The sequence below is a fragment of the Dipodomys ordii genome, unplaced genomic scaffold (genome assembly GCF_000151885.1).
Source record: "Dipodomys ordii isolate 6190 unplaced genomic scaffold, Dord_2.0 Scaffold114, whole genome shotgun sequence".
Taxonomy (NCBI): Eukaryota; Metazoa; Chordata; class Mammalia; order Rodentia; family Heteromyidae; genus Dipodomys; species Dipodomys ordii.
Window position 1 is genome coordinate 1832972 of NW_012267330.1, and position 18876 is coordinate 1851847.

Below are 18876 nucleotides of genomic sequence, written 5' to 3' on the forward strand. Positions count from 1 at the left end.
AGTCGTGGGGCCTGAACTCTGGGCCTGGGCGCTGTCCCTCAGCTCTTCAGCTCAAGGCTAGCGCTCTACCACTTGAGCCATAGCGCCACTTCCGGCTTTTTTCTTTTTGCTTATGTGGTGCTGAGGTGCCTCATGCATGCAAGGCAAGCGCTCTACCACTGAGCCACCTTCCCAGCCCCCTGTACAGTATTTTCACAAAAAAAACACAAAACAAAAAACTAAATATGGACTTTTTAATTAGACAGGAAGGAAGAGTAATAGAAGAAGTGAGATTGATTGAAATACATTGTATACATGTATGGAAATGTTATAATGAACACCACCACCTCCAATAGAGCAAATATATGCTAATAAAATCACTAATTGATTATTTAAAAAAAAAAAAAGGAAGGAAAGGAAGGAGGTGGGTATTAATGGCTCATGCCTCTAATCCTAGCTACCCAGGAGGCTGAGATCTGAGGATTGCAGTTTGAATTCGGCAGAAGAATCTGTGAAACTCTTATCTCCAATTAAGAACCAAAAGGCAGAAGTAGAGCTGTAGCTCAAATGGTAGAGTGCCAACCCTAAGCTAAAAAGCTAAGGGGGCAGCACTCAGGCACCTAGGCCCAGAGTTCAAACACCAGTACTGGCACCAAAAAAAAAGTGTGGGGGGGGAGAGAGAGAGAGATGACAAATACTAATCCATATCGCTCTCATGTGTATTGCATAAGACAGTACTGAGCCAAGGTAAATAGACTCAAGGGTGGAATTTTTCTAATGAAAATCATTGCCTTAGCTGGGCGCTGGTGGCTCAAGCCTGTAAATCCTAGCTACTCAGGAGGCTGAGATCTGAGGATCGCAGTTCAAAGCCAGCCCGGGCAGGAAAGTCCATGAAACTCTTATCTCCAATAAACTACCAGAAAACTGGAAGTAGTGCTGTAGCTCAAGTGGTAGAGCACTAGCCTTGAACTGAAGAGCTGAGGGACAGAGCTCAGGGCCAGAGTTCAAGGCCCATGACTGACAAAAAAAAAGAAAAAAGAAAATTATTGCTTTAATAAATTGGTAGAAAGTCTTTTCACATAGCTCAAGACTAACTTAAACTATGATATGTAGAATTTAAACCAAACCTTAAAGGCAGTGTATACTTTGACTAATAAGTAAGAGTAGTAAACCTTCAAGACAAAAATCTGGCCACTGATAGCTTCTAAGAGTATTTCTAAACCACAAGAGCCTAAGAAAGATCAGTACTGAAAGCAAGAGTTGGCCAAAGTTCATGCATATGGTAAGTCTGCACATTGCTCAGGGTCAAGACATACACTGTCAAAATAGGGAAGTATAGTTGTTCTTTATTTCTTTTCTACTTTTTGAAAATGACTTTTTCTCATCTGCTTTATAGTGATAATATTGACATAAAGGAATCACTGCAGACTAAAACCTGACTGTATATATCACTATGTGTGTATCTTGTCATCCACTTCTGCCCTGATAGTTCTTCCATATTTACTTTCATGGAAAACTCTATTTTATTACACAGACTATAAAGTAAATGTATGGTGCCCAAGAAAATGCCAGGTAGGGAAGTGGTGCTGTGGCTCAAGTGGTAGAGCATCGCCTTGTGCTGAAGAGCTTAGAAACAGGCCCAGAGTTCAAGCTCCATGACTGACCAAAAAAAGAAAATGCTAGGTAGCATTCAGTTAGATTTGATTCTCACTGGAAAGTACTTTGGAAAAATAATACACCTGTATCACTTAATCCTACCTGTAGATTCTATAAATATCTTCTGAGCGTCCTTTCCTTAGTCTGAGGATCCAAGCTCCTGGGTTGGCTTTTAGCTGAAAGTAGCCCTAGGACATGAAGGAGAATCAAATTTTAGTTCTCTCTTTAAACTATCTGAAGGATAGTTACATTCTGAAAATGCAATGCAAGGGTTTTTTTTTTAATGTCCCTGATCCCATTTTTGAGGTAGTGCTGGAATTGAACCCGGGGCCTTGCATCTGATAATTTAAATAAGATGATTAAATAACCAAGGCAATGCAAAAACAACATCTTTATGGCAGCACATTTTGTCATTTAAGTTGTTGTATAATTTCAATCTCCATGTTGAATCAAACAAATGGTTTTTATACTGACCAAATTAAATTATAAATTTTAATTTCAATTGTGATTCAGAATACTAATTATTCCACCATAAATTTTTGTGCCCAAATTAGCACATCTGTGGTATCAGCATGTAATGAACTGGTTATTTACCAGGTTGGCCATGACAATTGTGTCCACAATGACAGGGTTGGCTGACGTCCCTAATGTAAACTGCAGTCCACGTGGGGGTTGGCCTGTGGTGATGTCATAGCAATGACCTTCCAATAATAAGTACTCGAGCTCATACTCAGCAGCTACTATGTTGTCCACCTGCAAGAGCAACATTAAATCACTTCAAGACACATGGATAGAATTCAAAATACATTATTCCAAGTGAATGAAGCAGACAAAAAGGTCTTACATACTATCTGATTATATTTTAGGAAATTAAAGGTTACAACTGTAATAATAGACAGCTCATTGACTGTGGTCGGGTGAGGAGATGGCTTGAAAAGAGCTTCAAAAAACTTTGGGGGGGGGGGGAGACGGTGGCTCACGCCTGTAATCCTAGCTACTCAGGAGGCTGAGATCTGAGGATCGAGGTTCAAAGCCAACCTGGGCAGGAAAGACCGTGAGACTCCTTTCTCCAATAAACCACTAGAAAACCAGAAGTGGTGGTGTAGCTCAAGTGGTAGAGCACTTGCCTTGAGCTGAAGAGCTGAGAGACAGAGCCCAAGCCCAGAGTTCAAGCCCCATAACAGACAAAAAAAAAAAAAAAACTTTTTGAGAATGATGGGATTTTCTCTCTTGACTGAATGGCTGCATGTGATCATAAACACTGGGTTGAAAGGAGAAAAGGCAGTAGATTAGTCTAAAAGTACAGGTGGGATAACACTTTCATATTGTTGAGAAAAATTAAGGACCTAAATAAATAGATACCATCCTATAGCAACAGATCAGTATGAAAATTTGAAAACAACATCCACAGCAACATTCCTCAGAATTGCCACAAAATAGAAACAACCTGAATATCCACTCATTAGCAGACCCATAAAAGGTCCAGAGTTGCAATACAATGGAATATTAACTGACAACAAGAAAGAATGAAATACTGACACATACTTCAACAGGGATCAACCTTGAAAAACAATTTGTTAAGAAAAAGAAACCAGTCACTAAAGACTATGACTCTGGGCTGGGAAGGTGGCTCAGTGGTAGAGTGCTTGCCTTGCATACATGAGGCCCTGGGTTTGATTCCTCATCACCACATAAAGCAGAAAAAGCTGGAAGTGGTGCTGTGGCTCAAGTGGTAGAGCACCAGCCTCGAGCTGAAGAGATGAGAGACAGCGCCCAGGCCGAGAGTTCAGGCCCCACAACCGACAAAAAAAAAAAACCCTATGATTCTATCTACATATAATACCACAACAGGCCAAACTACAGAAACAGAAAGCAGATTAGAACATGTATAATGGGGAGTGATTACTAATGAGGATGGAGCTGAGTCTTATGGTGATAAAGGACTAAAATTAGATCCCTATGACAGCTACAGAGTTCTGTCAATATGTCAAATCCTCTTTATTGGGTATGAATAAAGATGTAATATATACCTGAACAATGGTGTTCAGAATCAGCTAACATCACAACATAAATTGGTTTTCTACCAATAATTAGGTACTGGAATGACATTCTTACCTCTTCTAAATAAATATTATCAAGATCATACGGTGTTCTGACAGATTCTACCATCCAACTTTCAGGTGTGTTCAAATTCAGAGTGAACAATGGAGATTGTGGCATATCCAAAAATTTTGCTATTGGACCCTTAGCAATCTTATTGTCTGAGGTGAAAGAAATCTCTGGTTCTAAGACATAACGGTAAAAGCTGAAACAAAAGGAGAAGTATACAATTTTTATCTTTCCACAAAATTACTGTCCTTGAGTTTATAAGCATCCATATAGGTGAGCAACAAACTGGGCTTGGAGGGATATCCTCCTAGATTGAAAAAGGAGTTCACAAGATCATCTTCTGGCCTAGTGATGCCTCCCAGTGCTGATGCAGATGAAAGAGAAGGGTAGGATACCAGAATGAGATGTCTGCTGTTGGGGTCACAAGCACTTCCTGAGCACTTTTTCCTTTGGAAATTCATCTGTCTCTCAAAAATCTAAATCCTACATAATGACTTGGCTCTCAGGCTAGCCCTGAAAACACTGCATATAATAATGTAAACATTTCTTCAAACAGGATAATAGTAGGCACTGAAATCTCATTGGTCACTTGCAAATTTAATCTATTTAGTATAACTGACAGGACACAGCAAACCTACAAGTGAGGAACTGATCAAAGCCATCTATGCTACTCTATACTACCTCTATTATTATTACCATGCTACTTCTGCCATGAAGGATCCATTCCCAAGTTTAGGCCTATGCACTTTTGTAAGATCATGTTAATGAGCATAAGCTATCTTCCTCTAACATACGTATTGCAACTTGAAATAACCACTGTTTGGGTTTTTTTTTTTAAATGGAAAGTATATATGTAAGTAGCCTAGGTTGATTCCACCTAGATGCTCCTGTGTCCACACAATGTTTGTTAAGCTGATTAGAGTAACATTCACTAATTCATTATCATCAGTACTAGCTTTTGGATTAGATGCCATTTTAAAAAATTGTTTCCTTAGATACAATATATGCTTTACCTTTTTAAAGGCATGTCCGAAAGTTTAGATTGGCAGTTCATAAATACTCTTAGATTCATGTTTATCAGCTGAGTCAAAACCTAAAAGAACAAACCAGATGAAAAATCATTCATATTTTCTCTTCAAAAATATACTATTTGATACTGAATAAGAGAAAGAATGTTCATTATCTCAAGAAACAATATAAAGATAGTAACTGTCACTAAGTGGACACTAGCAAAATTAATGGTGTGGCAAAAACAAGGCAGGAGAGGAGGCTATGAGGGAAGTAGACTAGTGAAGATAAATACTTCTCACATAAAGACAGGTTAATATAGATTTGCAGGAAGATAAATGATGAATATCTATACATAGAATATTTAAGAACTCACTGTTATAATTCATAAATAAAAGTCTGTTAAAACATCACTACAGGGGCTGGGAAGGTGGCTCAGTGGTAGAGCGCTTGCCTTGCATGCTTGAGGCCCTGGGTTCGATTCCTCAGCACCACATAAGCAAAAAGAAAAAAGCCGGAAGTGGTGCTGTGGCTCAAGTGGTAGAGCGCTAGCCTGGAGCTGAAGAGCTGAGGGACAGTGCCCAGGCCCAGAGGTCAAGCCCCACGACCAGACCAAAAAAAAAAAAAAAATCACTACAAACACAAAAAAGGTTAGATCATATATATTAGTAAAATGTCTCCTTAAAAAAAAGAAACTCAGCTAGAATTGGCATGGTAGCTCATGTTTATAATCCTATTTGGGAAGCAGATACCAATAGCTGGAAAGTAGTGATGTGTGCCTGTCATCCCAGTTATATGGAGAGTATAAACAGAATTGAGATATGCATCAGCATAGGCATAAATGTGAGACTACCCCAGAAATAGCTAAACCAAAAAGGTATTGGGGCCTGGCTCAAGTGGGATAGCACTAGCCGGGCGCCAGTGGCTCACGCCTGTAATCCTAGCTACTAAGGAGACTGAGATCTGAGGATCTTGGTTCAAAGCTAGCCTGGGCAGGAAAGTTCCTGAAAGTCTTATCTCCAATAAACCACTAGAAAACCGGAAGTGGCGCTGTGGCTCAAGTGGTAGAGCGCTTACCTGGAGCTGAAGAGATCAGGGACAGCGCCCAAGCCCAGAGTTCAAGCCCCATGACCGACAAAAAAAAAAAAAAAAGTGGAATAGCACCTGTCTAGCAAGCACGGGTCCCCAAGTTCAACCCCTGCTACCACTAAAAATAAAAAATAAATGCAACTAGAGTCACATTAGGTGGTACATATGTGTAACCCTAGCATTTAGGAGGCTGAGGCAGGAGGACTATTGAGTGCAAGGTAAGCATTGGCTACACAATGAGATGCTCTCCTAAAATAACAAAAACAAAAACAAATCTCTAACAAAAAAAAAAACTCAAACCAGGAGGAAAAACGAAGCTCAGTGGTATAGCCCCTGCTTAGAATGTACAAAGCACTGGGCTCAATTGCTAACACAGACTTAATAGAGTGACTGTTTTGGTTAGAGTTCTTGTAAACGGACATAAGATTATCTTTTTTTTTCTTTTCGTCAGTCATGAGGCTTGTACTCAGTGCCTGTCCACTGTCCCTGAGCTCTTTTGCTCAAGGCTAGTACTCTACCACGTTATGCCTTAGCACCACTTCCAGTTTTTGAGTGGTTAATTAGAGATAAGAGTCTCATGGGGACTTTCCTGCCAAGGCTGGTTTACAACTGCGCCTCTCAGATCTCAGCCTCCTAGGTAGCAAGGATTACAGGTGTGAGCCACTGTGCCCAGCAGAAATTATATCTTATAACAAAACTAAAAGACATGCTACAGTAAAAGTCCATGATAGTTATAAAAAAGGAAAGTAAAATTAGAATTAAACTTTTACCCTTTTTAACTTCTATCATTATAAAATATAATGCAGTATAAATTAACTTATGTCAATCATTTTTTAAACTTATATAAAGTAGCCAGCAAAACTCAATCAAGTTGGTTTTAGAGCCATTGTCAGTCTTTATGGCTCTGCCCCAAATGTCCTGCAGCATTTCCCAATGCCTCTAGAAGGTGAATATGATACAAATAGAGCATAAAGGAAATCACAGGACACGTGGCAGTGTGAACTGCCTCTGAAGCAGTCCCTACCAAGAGCAACGGGGCAAGTCTCTGTGCTTCTCTGGTGACAGGGTCAATGACAGCCACAACATCAAAGTATGTTTCTCCTTCCTTGGGTCTCAGCTTAATTGCGCTATGAAGACAAAAAGAATAAAACATTAATGTGGAGGGCACAGGAAATTAAGGTTAAGTATGGTGAATCTTTGGTTCAAATAACCTATCAGACCTCCAGGTCTCTTAACATTTCAAAAAACTTCAGATCTAAAAAACTTGGGCTTCGAGATGACAAGTTATGATTAAGTTTACAAAGATCATAAAACATTGATAACTGACTTGCTCAAAATACACTGAAAATTTTTTGTCAGAAAACCAAGCCCCACAGGTGGCTAACACCTATAATCCTAGCTATTCAGGGGGCTGAGATCCAAGAATTGGGATTCAAAAACACAACAGATAGATAAATCTGAGAAACTCTCATCTCCAATTAACCAGCAAAAAGCTAACGTGGAGGTGTGACTCAAGTGGTAGAGTACCACCCATGAGCAAAGTGAAAAAGGTAACAGCAGCTAAAAAAAACAAAAGAAATAGAGAAAATTAGCTTGAGGTTACATTTAACCAAATTGAGTATTTTCCTAATTTATTGTTTTTTGAGACAGAGTCTTGCTATATAAAGACCTGGTTAATATACAGATGAGGCTGGCCTCAACTTTATACTCGTCCTACTTCCACATTCCAAGTGTTGAAAAGATATCTATATCACCACGCCTGATATAAGTTCTTTTATTTCAAGGAAAGAAGGGGATGATGGGAGAACAAATATATCATTAAAAAAAAAAAGTTCTGAGATGCTGTTACACCTGTATTGAGAATACGCCTGAAGGAATCAACGTCAGTATATAGTAGAGATACCTGCACACATATGTTTACTGCAGCACTATGCACAATAGTAAAGTCATGGAATCAATCTAGGTGCCCATCAATAGATAAATGGTTAGAGAAGATGTAATATATTTATGTGTGTATGGATGTGTGTATGTACGTATATACATACACACACTTATCTACCCATACACCCACATACATACACATTATCTATATACAATGTAGTATTATTATTCAGTCATAAGAAAGAAATTTTGTCATTTGCAATAAAATGGATAAAACTGGAAACTAACACGTTAAATGAAATAAGCCAGACTCAGAAAGACAAATGTTTTTTCTCATATGTAAAAACTAGTTTAAGGGGCTGGGAAGGTGGCTCAGTGGTAGAGTGCTTGCCTTGCATGCATGAGGCCCTGGGTTCAATTCCTCAGCACCACATAAGCAAAAAGATAAAAGCCAGAAGTGGCACTGTGGCTCAAGTGGTAGAGCACTAGCCTTGAGCTGAAAAGCTGAGGGACAGTGCCCAGGCCCAGAGTTCAGGCCCCACGACCGGACCAAAAACGAAAACAAAAACAAAAAAGAATGTTTGCCAAGCACGCACAATGTCTTGTGTTCAAATTTCAGAACTAAAAATTAATAAAATTAAAAAAAAAAAGGTATACTGTGTAGAAATGGGAACAATAGCACTACAGTGTCTGAATATACGTGCTATATTGGTAAAAGTCCAGAATAAAGTCAAAAGTGACATGGGAACAAAACTTGAAGATTATATACTTGTACCTAGGATTAGTAAAGCAAATATCAAAATTGAGATACTGTGCTTCACCAACGTTATGTTCACAGAAATCACCAAGGGGGAACTTGTTAAGATATAGACACTGATTCAATAGGTCAGGTATAAGGTCAAAGACTACAGTTCAGGGGCTGGGAAGGTGGCTCAGTGGTAGAGTACTTGCCTTGCACTCATGAGGCCCTGGGTTCGATTCCTCAGCACCACATAAGCAGAAAAAGCCAGACGTGGGGCTGAGGCTCAAGTGCTAGAGCACTAGTCTACAGCTGAAGAGCTGAGGAACAGCAGCCAAGCTCAGAGTTTAGGCCCTATGACTGACCTCCCCTCCCCGCAAAAAAAGACTACACTTCAAACAAGCTCACAAATGATACTCTGCTGATCCATGGAATACATTGTGAAGGTAAGGGTGTAATAGAACTGATGGTTCTGTCACTTTTATTCCTAGTAAAATGAGACCTTCTGTTTTAAATATGGCAAACATTCATTTTACTAACATCATCCCAGTAAGAATTTCTCCATCATCATAGAACATGTAATTAGGGAATTTTAATGATATAAAAGTCATGGAGGCAAGGGGAGAAAACAGTGGCGTAAAATCAGACATGGATTATAGCTCAGGACCACTGTTTTGGCCATCAACTTCCTAGAAGTGGAAGAATAGAGAAAATGGGTGCTGCAAGGGTACAACCTTGGTGCTGGTAGCAAAATCCAAGAGGGGTTAGCCAGGAATCACATATGACATAAATTATTAGAAATGATGGTGATGGTGGCTCAGTGGTGAAATACTTTCTTAGCATGTATAGCATCTGGGCTCAATCACTAGCACCTGGGGGCAGAAAAAGAGAGGAAGAGAGGGAGGGAGAGACTTGCCAGGTAACTGCACAAAGTTCTTCTTAAAGACCATTTGGGACCAAGCACCAGTGGTAGTTCACACCTATAATCCTAGTTACTCAGGAGGCTGAGATCTAAGAATCACAGTACAAAGTCAGTCCAAACAGGAATGTCCCTATGAGACTCTTACCTCCTATTAACCACTTTAAAACCAGAAGTAGAGCTATGGCTCAAAGTGGTAGAGTACTAGCCTTGAGCAAACAAGCACAGAGACAGTACCTAGACCCTGAGTTCAAGACCCACAACTGACCAAAAACAAAAAAAATTATATGTATATATATAGGGGACAGGGCAACCAGTGGCTTATGTTTGTAATCCTAGCTACTCAGGAGGCTGAGATCTCAGTATCATGATTTGAAGCCAGCCCAGCAAGAAAGTCCTTGAGACTTTAATCTCCAATTAACCATCAAAAAGTTGGAAGAAGCTGTGGCTCCAGCGGTATAACTTTAGCCTTTAGCATGAAGTTTAGGGACAGCATCGAGGCACTGAGTTCAAGCCCCAGGACTAGCCCAAAAAATAAATACCATTTGGGAGAATGTATCAAGAAAATGTGGTGTATGTGGTATATACACAATGGAATTCTACTCATCCATTAGAAAAAATGATAATGTACCATTCATAAGGAAATGGAAAGACTTTGAAAAAATTATATTAACTAAGCCAGACCCAGAGAAACAGATTGTATGGTTTCCCTCATTTGTGAGTGCTAGAATGTGCCTGTAAAACTATAAGTAAGAGGCTGAGAATGTGGCTTAGTGGTAGAGTCTTGCCTAGTATGCATGAAGCCCTGGGTTCAATTCTTCAGTACCATATACATAGAAAAAGGCAGAAGTGGCACTGTGGCTCAAGTGGTAGAGTGCTGGCCTTCAGCACAGAGGCTCAGGGACAGCATCCAGGCTCTGAGTTCAACCCCAGGACTGACACAAACACACCAACACACCAACACACACACACCAACACACACACACACACACCTATAAGTAAACACTGAGTAGTAGCCAAGAAGTTATACACAAATAAGCAGAAGTATATTAGACTCTATTGAGAGTGCAAATAGTGTAATTCTTTAGAACTACTAAGTCAAAGCCCAACAAATTAAGTGACAGGAAATGGCACTTGCAAGAGGTGGGGGACCAAGGAGAGAAGGGCAGAAAAATTAATGGGGGAAGGGGGTAGAATGCAGACAAGAAAACAGACAGAAGTGAGAAAAAGCGAAGAGGTGGGTCGAAGGGGGTGATGATGTTGAAGGGATGACAAATCAAGATGCATTTTATACATACACTGCTTTGTTAAATGGCAAAAAAAATTCAATATATAACCTAAAAATTAAGAACAGTGAGGGAAGGAGTGGGTGGGAAGGGTGGGTGAGAATGTTAGGATTGACACTGATCAAGAGGCAGTGTAATCAAAAACTGCTCTGATGAATGGCAATTCCTTTGTATAACTACATATATATATATTTTTTTAAGTTAAAAAAACCCCAATCATTGGGCCTGCTGGAAACATATTATCATGTTATATTTTGCCTTCGTTCAAGTGGTAGAGAAAATGGTTTCAGTGCATGTGTGTTTATGCAACACATAAAGACTATATGTATTATCTATACACACATATATTAAGCAATAAGGCAAATACAGCATTCCACCTAGTGAATTTAAGAGTTAGCCGGGCACCAGTGGCTCAGCCTGTAATCCTAGCTACTCAGGAGGATGAGATCTGAGGATTGCTTCAAAGCCAGCCCGGGCAGGAAAGGGAGTTGCCAAACAAACTGGCTTGGGAAGCAAAGAAGGATGGAGGCTTGAGGCAACTCAGGTAAAATAGTTAGGAAGACCCTATCTTCAAAAGAACAAGCCAAGGCGGGCACCAATGGCTCATGCCTGTAATCTTAGCTACTCAGGAGGCAGAGATCTGAGGTTCATGGTTCAAAGCCAGCCCAGGCAGGAAAGTGTGAGATTCTTATCTCCAATTAATCACCAGAGAACCAGAAGTGACATTGTGGCTCAAGTGGTAGAGCACTGGTCTTGAGCTGAAGAGCTCAGGGACAGTGCCCAGGCTGAGTTCAAGCCCCACAACCAACAAGAGAGTTAATATTCAGGAGCATACACAAATTCAACATGAATTCTATACCTGTAGCTGTCTTCAAAAAACTGGTATTCAATTCTTGCATCTCCTTTGGGTTGAGCTGACAGGAGAGCATCCACCTTCATTACCAAGTCACTTGCCCTGAAAGATGGGGTTATAACAGCTTAGTATCTTTTTAATAAGGTTTTGCCATTAATAGCAGTTATCAACAGCTCAAGTGCCAAAAGCCAGAAGCACACTCCTTTATGCTAACAGGCATGAGAGAAGGGTTGATTTGGTAGTGAATGGCTTTATAATCTTGGAGATGTTATTCATTTTTCTATATGTAAAGTGTAGAAAAGATCTACTTTGCAGGGTTCTTACAAATACTGTGCTGGCTAAACATATTAGTGTTATTTACATCTCCAGCACCCTCTTTTCACTAATGCTATTACTTTTTAGGATTGTTAGGGCAATCTGTTACTGAGAAATTGTTGAGGAAAAATACTAAGAAACAAATTACCATAATTATCATTATCAAGAAATAAGTTATGACACTGTAGTTCATAATTATTCCCAACTTTTAAATTTATACATATATAATATAAAAACACAAAACTAGGGTTATATAATTTGGTTGCAAACTTTGTTACTTAAAAATATATTATAAAGCCGGGTGACCGTGGCTCACACCTGTAATCCTAGCTACTCAGGAGGCTGAGATCACGGTTCAAAGCCAGACCGGGCAAGAAAGTCCATGAGACTGTTATCTCCAATAAAACCACTAAAAAACCGGAAGTGGTGCTGTGGCTCAAGCGGTAGAATGCTCGGTAGAATGCTCACCTTGAGTTGAAGAGCACAGGGACAGCGCCCAAGCCCAGAGTTCAAGCCCCACAACCGACCAAAAAATAAAAAATATATTATAAGCCATGTGCTGGTAGCTCATGCTTGAATCCTAGCTATTCAGGAGGCTGAGATCTGAGGATTATGGTTCAGGGACAGCACAGGCAAGAAAGTCTAGGAGACTCTTAAATAACCACCATAAAGCTGGAAGTGGAACTGTGGTTCAAATAATAGAGCACTAACCTTGAACAAAAAAATTCAGGGACAGCTCCCAGGCCCTGATTTCAAGTACTAGGATTGGCATAATAAGTAAATAAACAAAATATAATATAAATATGGAATATAACAAATACATATAATTTGTTATAATCACTAATTTTAATAAGACTGCACAGTAATGGTACATTATCATGACATGGTGACAAATGCCTATAATCCTAGCTATTCATGATGCTGAGATCTGAGGATCAAAGTTCAAAGCTCGATGGGGCTGGAAAGTCAGTGAGTCTCTAATCTGCAATTAACCACCAAAAAGCTGGAAATAAAGCTGTTACAAGTGGTAGATGGCTAGCTTTGAGTGAAAAAGCTAAGGGATAGTAATCAGGTAATCAGACCTTGAGTTCCAGCCCCAGTACTGGGACCAAAAAAAAAAAAAAAGGGAAAGGGTTTAAATATATACTTTCAAATACATATTTTCCCAAAGACATATGATATATGCCTGTGAAAAGGCATACTAAGCATTGCAAAAATGAAAAGAAAACTACAAGGTGATACAACTTGATACCTATGAGTATGGCTTTTTAAAAAAACAAACAAGAAATAAAGGTGCTGGTAAGGATGTGAAGAAACTAGAAGGCTTGTGCACTCTAGGCAGATACATAAATACAAAAGCAGCTATAGAAAAAGGTATAAGAAGGTCTCAAAAAATGAAGCAGTCTACTCCAACTACATATCCATGTGATATTTAATGCAGAAAAATCAGATAATGGTCTACTTAAGCAATTTATTTTCTTCCTTCAAGAGAAACAGTCCACTATGGTACTTGAGCTAATAAAAACATTAAAAGAATGAAAAGTTTAAAAACCAACAATAGTGAACTTATCACCGTTGGAGTATGTAAGAGAAACATTGAGTATTCTGTCCTGGTAAGTAGAGGAAAAGACGCATTTAACCTGTTTCTCCTCTACTGAACCAAATAAAACTGAATTATCATTCAGATAATTGATAATTTCTCTTCAAGTAAAAAATAAATTACCCTCCTCTACTTCTACCTACGTCTGAAACTTTCCAGAACCAAAAGATAAAATACAAACTGATGGGCTGGGAAGGTGGCTCAGTGGTAGAGCGCTTGCCTTGCATGCATGAGGCCTTGGGGTCGATTCCTCAGCACCACATAAGCAAAAAGAAAAAAGCCGGAAGTGGCGCTGTGGCTCAAGTGGTAGAGCGCTAGCCTTGAGCTGAAGAGCTGAGGGACAGCACCCAGGCTCAGAGTTCAGGCCCCACGACCGGACCAAAAAAAAAAAAAAAAATACAAACTGAGAATGAATTTAGTTCTTTAAATAGCAGCCTATAAAACAAATTAGCTTCTTTCAACAGAATCATAACCAAAAATTTGAGCAGTATGGCAGTTTAAAGCTGGAAATAAAACCCCTTATATTAAGTAGTGTATGTGACAATATATAACTTGAACTTTGACCAAGGAGGAAATATCTAATATATAACATATATGATAGAAACTAGTTCATTTCTCCTACACCCAACTTACACATCTTCTTCTACCCGAAGTTGTTGAATATGAGATTTTATTTTTTGTCCTGAAGTTTTCAAGATGATACTTTCTAGAAGGTGGAAATCGTCTTGATTAAAGAGCTCACTTTCCTCCAGTGGCCCAATGATCTATGAAGAAGAACAGGAGTCAGAGCTGTAAGCAGTCTGCCAAGGGCTGAAGTTAAGGGCAAGTCTAAGCTAGCCATAGGCTACAGAACAGGCCAAAGGAACTTAAAGAATAAGAGTGATATGTGTCTAAATAAATCAATGAAAAAATAAAAAGCCTGAATCATTCAGTTATATGTTTAACTTATTATTTCCTAAGATACAGGCAGATTTACACATTTCACATTACTTTTTATAGGTAAGCAATCTGAATTAAATAGGTAGCAATGCAGTTTTCACAACTGTCCATCAAAATCAGTAACAAAGCCTACTTTCTGTGTCAAAGACTGTAATGATTTCTGTTCTGACAGTCAACACATTCTCTCAATGGTAGGACAGGACAAACAGAAGGAAGGCCCCCACAAGGGGAAAGTTATGTAAAAACACTTTTTTGGGGGGCCAGGGGGTAAATAATGGACAGAAACATCCTTAGTGAAGTAGTAATCATCTTTAAGAGGTGAGTGCTCTATTGGGAGAGTTTACCCTACCAGCTTACAGGAGCATGATGCAAAGCCTACTACAGACCTAACTCAACAAGTCCTCACCCTTCCATTGCTGATCACTGCCCTCTGCCCCTTCGTCAGCTTCAGAACATCCCTGCAGTACACGGCATGAGACAAAATGAAATCCATACTGGAAGACTCAAAGACCTCTTTAAAAACACTGAAATCCATGCCCTAGGAAAAGTAATTGTTTTTAAGGAAAAGTCACTGTTATTCAACAAACCAAAAAAATTAATAATCATCATGAACAAACCACAAATGTGCTTTTCATGAAATAACTACATTGCATGAAATGTAATTACTCATAATTACATTAACATAATTAACATTACAATTTCACAACTGTCCATCTTCTCTCCCATCCTCCTCCTCAAAAGCCAACTATTTGTATTTCTTTTTCTTAGGTTTTCATGTTACTTTTTCAATTGGCAGTCTATTCTCCATGATAATTTTATTTTGTATTTTTAAATCTTCTTTATGTCAGATGACAACTATTTTCTCTAACTGGAACTAAGTTTAAAAATAATAAAATGCTATCAAATAAGTAAAAGCCGGGCATTGGTGGCTCATGCCTGTACTCCTCAGGAGACTGAGATCTGAGGATTGCAGTTCAGAGCCAATCCAGGCAGAAAAGTCTGAGTAAGACTCTTATCTCCAATTAACTACTCAAAAATAGGAAGTGGTACTGTGGCTCAAAGTGGTAGAGCACTAGCCTTGAGCAGAGGAGCTCAGTGACAGTACCCAGGCCTTAAATTCAAGTCCCCCCATTCCCCATCCCCAACCAAAAGAAAAAAATTAAGTTAAAAGCAAAAAAAAAAAAAAAAAGAGCATGGGCTTTTACTGAAAAGATATAAAAAAATACAAGCCTCTAACTCATAAGTCACACAAAAATCAAATACTGTCTTTTAAAACTGTACAAAATAAATGGTATTGTTTTAAAACATACTTCTATCATGCATATTTTACAATAGGCAAATTTGGAAATGAAAGTGATATAATTACTTTTTAGAAAGTCTTCCAAATTTAAGAGTAAAATCCTCCATTGCTCACAAGTTCAGTTTATGAATAGGGTGCATCAGTCCAGGGGAAGAGAATATCAATGGCAAATTAACAGAAAAAGGCAGCCTTATAATACACAGTCTTACCCCCACAGAGAACTCCTCAATGTCGGCTCCAGCAGCCAGGGCCTCTGCAGTCTCCTCTTTGGCCATTTTGGTGATGAAGTTCTTTGCTGAGTTGGAAGTTTGTGTTTGGAGAGCTGCCCAGATTGCTCTGAAGATTCTAGTGTTCTCATTTCTAATCTCTTGGCTTGGATTATTGATCACGCTTATCCTAACATTGTTACTGGATTTCTATTTACAAAACAGTACATAAGAGTTATACAGTACATGTTTTGAACTTAAAAATAAGCATTAATATTATTATTCACTTTCCAAGTAGCAAATTACATGTCTCTCAATAGTTTTCTATACTTGTATAAAACTTGGATGCTACAGACAGTCATGCCTTCAAAATCCTTCTACTTATGGCCTCCTGCCATAACAGAGATCAGAGGCACTAACCACCTTGCCTGGCCTATTGATATAGATCTTGATAACTTTTGTCAGCAGTAGCCTCTAACTGCAATCTTCCCAGTCTCCACCTCTCAAGAAGCCATTTATAGGCATGAATTACCATATTTATCCAACTTCATTTCTTACCATCTTATAGATACAGTACATATCACAGAACATCTGTGCCCTATTTTTCTTCTAACACATTTGTTTTCTTCTAATACACATCATGCTAGCATGTGGACTTTAATTATATAACATCTTTTCTCCCCAACCACTCTTCAGGGTCTTGCTGAAGGCCATTTTTACTTGTACAGCCTTTGCAAATGCCTAGCAACAATGAATCTTCCCTGGATGAAAATAGGAAGCCTACTTGGGAGACGATACCTAGGACCCCATAAAACTGGGGTCTGAATCAAAAATATAAGCAGCATAAATTTTACTCATGTGTCATAAAAAGATGTCTATAAAAATATTAATAGCAGTACTCCTTACAGATAATCAAATAGATTAAACAAAACAATACTATGTGGTACAGTTATATAATACAATGCTATATAATGAAAATGAACTTTTAACACTACCTCACAGATTAAGTTTATAAAGTATTAAGAAGCCAAATTCTAATAAATATATATTAAAAGCTTCCAATTAAATAAAGTAAAACACAACTTACTCTATGACATCAGAAAGAGATTCAGGAGTGGGTAGTGACTTGGATGCAAGTTTGAAAAGGCTTTTATGAATTCTCTATTTCTTGATCTCATCAAGGGAGTGTCACATGGGTGTGTTCACTTAGTGAGACTACATATGAACTATAATCTACCTTAATAAAACTTTAAAAATGTCAGCCTTCCTTTTCAGGTTCCCTCCTCTAGAACCATTTGAACAGTCTATCAATTAGCATTAGAGTACCCCATACTATAATTTCTCAACTTAACCTTAAATTACCAACAGCATCTGGACAATTCCCATAAATGATTTAAAAAATATACTAGATACCACTGTGACACTGAAACCTCTTGGGTATTTCTTCTCTTCAGAAGTCTTACTAGGATACACAGTAGAAAGTGGACACAAGACAGTTGTGAAGTCTGGATGAAACTGCAAATTAAACCAGCTCAGGAAACAGAATATTGACATTTCCTCCTGACAATGACCTTCACCCAAAGAATCAATTTCTTAACTACTCAGCATCATAATTTACTTAGGACAGATGAAGATATATGTTCCTTTCCCTCAAGCACTGAAAAAGTAGATCTCCCAAGGCCCCTAGACAATCCCATAAGGATAATCAGGAGGACAACTCAAAAACAGAAAGAATCAGAATAAAGTCCAAGATACTTGCTTGATGTTTAATAGCATCATAGAGTAACTGCCGTCCAGAAGGGCTATCAAAATCACCAACAATCCAAAAAGTTACTGGCCTAACAAAAGAATCATCTGTAGAAAAACAGAAATGGCAAATTAACTGAAAGAAACAGTCACACTCTATGTTTTGACACTTATTAATCCAAATAATTTCTGAAAACCATGCAAAAAATAAGAAAATGAACAGTTTAATAAAGCAAAATTAGTGAAATTTCTCTGTTAAAATAAAGGTAACATTCCACATGCACTGATCAACTATACTGTGGTCTGGGATTTGTTAGCATATAAATGAAACCTGTGGGTAATATAGTATAGTCTTTAATCTTATTAATTTGTAACTTTCTGAAATATTATTCTTTATAAACATTTAGACAAATTCTCTACACTGATAGTGTATTGTTACCCACAGGTTCCAGAAACATCACAAAGTGTCAATAAATTCTGAATAACAGTGGTCCCTGAAGCCCCATAAGATAACTAAGAAAAAGAATAGAACATTCTGAAGTATTGTGTTACCATAGATTTCCTTGGAGGACATTCCTGCACAAAGGCAAAAGGAAAAGAGTAGAAGAAAAGAAAAAGTCATTTCTATAATTAACAACCACTATGAAAGTAAAAAAAATTGAATGGTGCTAACAGGACCCATGCCTCTTTCTGCTCTTTATTCCTTCCACATTATAGGACTCTTCAGAAAGAATTCCTTTGAAGAACCTGGTAGAGTTATTGTGTAAAAATACACATACATAGGAAACCAGAAATCCTTTCAGGTAAAGACCACAGCAGGGATAAAAAAATGTCTTAAATGACATCCAGTGTTTTTCTTATTTGAAAGGATGGCAAATATGACGAGAGGGGAAAAGAATCTGTCTACCCTTAAAAAAATTCCTAGCGGGGCACTGGTGGCTCATGCCTATAATCTTAGCTATTCTATGGGGCTGAGATCTGAGGATCGCAGTTCAAAGCCAGCCCAGGCAGGAAAGTCTACAAGACTCTTATCTCCAATTAAATACCAGAAAACTGGAAGTGGCTGTGTGGCTCAAGTGGTAAGCTCTTGCCTTGAGCTGAAGAGCTGAGGGACAGCGCCCAGGCCCAGAGTTCAAGCCCCATGACCAACTAAAAAATTCTTTTGACACAGTGTTACCTTAACCAAATAACTGCTAAAAACCGGTTTAAAATTGTGTAAAGGCTTTTTTTTTTTTTAATTGGGGGGGGGGG

General features: G+C 38.5%; 1 protein-coding gene across 1 annotated transcript in view; it reads right to left on the minus strand.

Annotated features, from left to right (window-relative positions):
* The window catches only part of Uggt1 (UDP-glucose glycoprotein glucosyltransferase 1), a 145200-nt gene that overhangs the window by 20092 nt on the left and 106232 nt on the right, over window positions 1-18876 (minus strand). The window contains 11 exon segments of the mRNA XM_013028810.1: window positions 1738-1823; window positions 2230-2388; window positions 3751-3940; window positions 4758-4837; window positions 6866-6968; window positions 11526-11621; window positions 14068-14198; window positions 14780-14911; window positions 15883-16089; window positions 17639-17733; window positions 18178-18201. Of these exon segments, the coding sequence (XP_012884264.1) occupies window positions 1738-1823; window positions 2230-2388; window positions 3751-3940; window positions 4758-4837; window positions 6866-6968; window positions 11526-11621; window positions 14068-14198; window positions 14780-14911; window positions 15883-16089; window positions 17639-17733; window positions 18178-18201 (1303 nt within the window).